Source organism: Echinops telfairi, unplaced genomic scaffold (assembly GCF_000313985.2).
Source record: "Echinops telfairi isolate 266 unplaced genomic scaffold, ASM31398v2 ScPeMD7_41;HRSCAF=154, whole genome shotgun sequence".
NCBI classification, from domain to species: domain Eukaryota; kingdom Metazoa; phylum Chordata; class Mammalia; order Afrosoricida; family Tenrecidae; genus Echinops; species Echinops telfairi.
The window spans coordinates 2,242,673-2,246,581 of NW_022103939.1; the positions used below are offsets into that span (position 1 = coordinate 2,242,673).

The window sequence follows — 3,909 nt, forward strand, 5'->3', positions numbered from 1 at the left end:
TCTAGCTTTGTGTTTGTTTGTCTCACTTCATTTCAGTTTCAGCTACAATGACTGTGGAATTTACTAGCCATATTGGAAGGAGAAAAGTGTGTTGATTCACTCCCCTATAAGGGCTCTTTATATTATCTCCAAACAATAATAAATTTTAAAATAATTTAATTCGTGCATTTGGTGTAGGCTTTAATTTTAAGTTCCAGATCTGAAAGAGAGGTTTCTTTCTCATATCAACAATTTGCCATTGACAGGCATCCTCCAAGGTAGTACGGGGTGTCTTTGAGTGTTTTCCTTCAATCAGTGTCATTCAATTTATCAAAGTTGATCCTCTCTGAATATAATACAAGAGACTTGTTGATGTAATAGATTGTATTTCATTTCTTGGAAAATATTTTCAGCACCCATTCTCTAATCTGTTTAGTTCTGACACCATAAATTACAGGGTTGAGAGCAGGTGGAATAACCATATATAAATTGGCAAGAAGGATATGAATGTAACGTGGCACATTGTGGCCAAACCGATGGGTCATGAATGAGAAAAAGGCTGGTGTGTAGAAAGCCAACATGACACATACATGAGAGCCACAGGTGCTGAGAGCTTTGATCCGAGCATCATGGGAAGGGAGTCGAAAGACAGCACGAAGGATCAGGACATAGGAGAGGATAATGGCTATGATGTCAAATACCAGGATGGAAATGGCACATAAGCCATAGATGATGTTGACCTTATGCTTGCACAGGATAGGCGGGCAATGCCCATATGCTCACAATAAGTATGAAGGATAATTTGATGTCCACAAAATGGCAACCGTAGGATAAGCAGAACAAAAGGTATGGCGAACGATAAAGGTCTTAGTAGAATGATTAACGCAATGATGAATACCACCTTGTTTGTCAGCACTAATGTGTAATGAAGAGGGTTACAGATGGCCACATAACGATCATAGGCCATGGCCACAAGTACAGATGACTCCATGCCAGTGCATAGGTGAATGAAAAACATCTGGATGAGACAGCCCTCAAAGGAGATTCCTCTTAGGTTGAGCCAGAAGATTCCAAGCATCTTAGGGATGGTTGATGTGGATAGTCCCAGATCAATTGATGACAGAATGGCCAAGAAGTAGAACATGGGCTGATGGAGGCTACTATCAGTCTGAATTACAAAAAGTATGCAAATATTTCCAAGGACAGCTGTCAAATACACAGCACAGAAAGGGAAACCAAGCCATATATGTACATTTTCCAGTCCAGGAATTCCCACAAGGAGAAACGAATATGGATGAAATAGAGTATAATTGAATGAAGCCATCATTCTGGGATCTTTTTATAGAAATATAACTATACACAAAGTGTCTCTCATTAATTGAGAGGCATCAATATAGAGAAACACACCAATAAGTAAACAAATTATTGAAACAAGTTTGAAATTATTCTTATATTATTGTACTGTAGATACCTGAAAATACACAAAATTTAAAGGTAAAATGTACCCACATAATTTCAATGCACAGCATCAGATTCATTTAATTAATCAACAAACATTTATTTCTGCCATGAAATGTTCTGGTGTCTGTAATAAGATTGTAAGAGAAGACTTAGAGAATGCCACTTAAGCAATTTAACTTTCAGTAGATGAAATATTTATGCAGATAAGTGTTTTTCTTAATACAGAACTGATTTAGTTAGTTTATTGTGCCAACCTGGCCAATAAACACATGTGCGGTTAATTGAAGGGCAGAGAGATAAATGGCTCGGTAAGCCTCACCTTTCTAGTTCTCAGGTCTCTTTCTTTGTGATGGTCACAACAGGGTGCAGTTTCTTTAGCAGTTCCCTGCTTCAGCTTGCAAGGCTGACTTCCTGCAAGACATCCCCAAGGAGAAGCCACATGGACCTACCCAGATGCAGCCCTGGGTGCTGGAGCACCCATGTGGAGACTCCTGACAGCGTTGAGATGCTTGCACATTCACTGACTCAGCTTTCCTCGTGCAGTCGGCATCATTGCCTCTGTTTTGTGAGATGGAGGAGGACTTTGTGGACTGGTGTTAGACTTGTGGGCTGGGTAGCACTGGGTTGGGATGTTTTCTTGATGCACACTTAACCTATATATAAAACCCTCTCTTATACATGAGTTTCTGAGGATTTGTTTCTCTAATGCACCCAGACTAATACAAACACTCTCTAAGATAAAGTCTTTCCATAATTACTTTGGATACAGAAATTATATTCCTGAAATACTTTATTAAGATGACACCTAAATTGCATTTTGACACAAAATTAATGGATAAAGAACAAGAAGAATTGTGTTCAAATAGTGACAGTCAACATGACTGTACATGAACCAAATCTCTGAGATGAACATACATAATGATATCTTCAAAGAAACCAGAAATACAGCAAACAAAAGATCCATGTCAAATGCTTAAGACCCAAGACTATGTCTCACCCCACAGTAATTTTTCCCATCATTCCTTGGTGGTGTCAATATCAGAGATTTACTCTGTTCTACTGCTCATTAAGGAAATCACAGAGAACTTTCACTCTGGATGATCCTCTTACTCCAACTTTGCTTATAATGGAATATGCCCATCCATTTTCATTTCTACCTCAAGAGAAGGCAAAAAGACCCTCATCATTTTAAAGTGTCCTCTTGCTGATGAGTATAAGGAAAGAAAGAGAAAGTTATAAATTAGCAAACATAAATATTAATGTCCATGTTTGTGTAACTATAAAAATTGTCAGACAAAGTGAGTTTATTTATACACATCACTCCTTGACACTCATTCATCCCATATCTTACTATAGTCAGTTGTAGCCATGATTTCTCACCTTAATAATTTTAAACTTACTTTAATTAAGAGCTTCTCTATACAAATAAGGACAGCACACAGAGTTTCTGATAATTAGAAGTTCTGAGTAGAAATAGAAATTGCCAAATTTAGGAGAATTATCAACATTGAAAGGAATCTAATTCAGGCACCTAGTTCCTTTCTTTAGAGTAATATAAGAGAACTATAAGGATTTACAAGGGACTGACGTGAGATTGTTACTGCTTTTAATCAAACACAAACAAGTTACTTGGTTTATAAAATAGAAGTGCAACATCGAGAAAGCCAACACAGCTGGGAAGAAAATATATTTTATGTAAGCAGTAATAGATTTACTCAAGGCATTGAGAATGAGATGTAAGGTAGAATGGTACAAGTGAATTTGTGTTCTATGACGTGGATAAGCAAGTTTAATACATCTGAAAACAAACAAAAAAAGCGTGTTGCTCTTGATGATGCCACTGTGTCAGAGTCGGTTTGTGCCCATATCATTTTCAATGACTGGCTTTTTGCTGTGATTTCTAGCCTTCTTTCAATTCACCTCTAGGTTAGCAGCCGACCGTGGTAGCCATTTGTACTATCCAGTATCTCTATTCGGAGTGTGGGAAAGAGCACAGCCTTTAGAAACACATATAAGGAATTAAGGCCAAGGTATGCTTCTCATTGGACATGAGATCTTTACTGCACTAATTCCCTTTCCTAAACCTAAAGTTCGTCACCTATGAAATGAGACTAAAATACCTACGTTGCAAGGTTGTAACAAGGTATGTCTGGCCCATGATAGATCATTAGAAAATATAGTTATAGTACACTGATTGATTTATTAGTTAGTGAATATGACCCCAAAAAAAGAACTGTAGTGAGCTTGGGTGTGACATAGTTTGTGGCATAGTCTTTAAAACAGAGTGTAACACACTCAATCCTGAATCTCTATTAAATATCTGCATAAAATGTCTTTAAAAGAATGTATTATTAGTTATCCCCTCTTCTTCCCTTCCCCCCTCCTCCCCCTCTCCCATGTCCCCCCGGAACTGTCAGTCCCGTTATTTTCTTCTCCAGATTGTTCATCCAGCCTGTCCTATCCAGACAG

General features: G+C 37.8%; 1 protein-coding gene across 1 annotated transcript; it reads right to left on the reverse strand.

Moving 5' to 3' along the window:
• Positions 1–368: 368 nt before the first annotated feature.
• On the reverse strand, positions 369–1,306 carry LOC105979912 (olfactory receptor 52E1-like). Its single transcript, XM_013008559.2, is given in 2 exon segments — positions 369–724; positions 727–1,306. Coding segments are annotated over 2 exon segments (936 nt in total).
• Between the last annotated feature and the right edge of the window lie 2,603 nt (positions 1,307–3,909).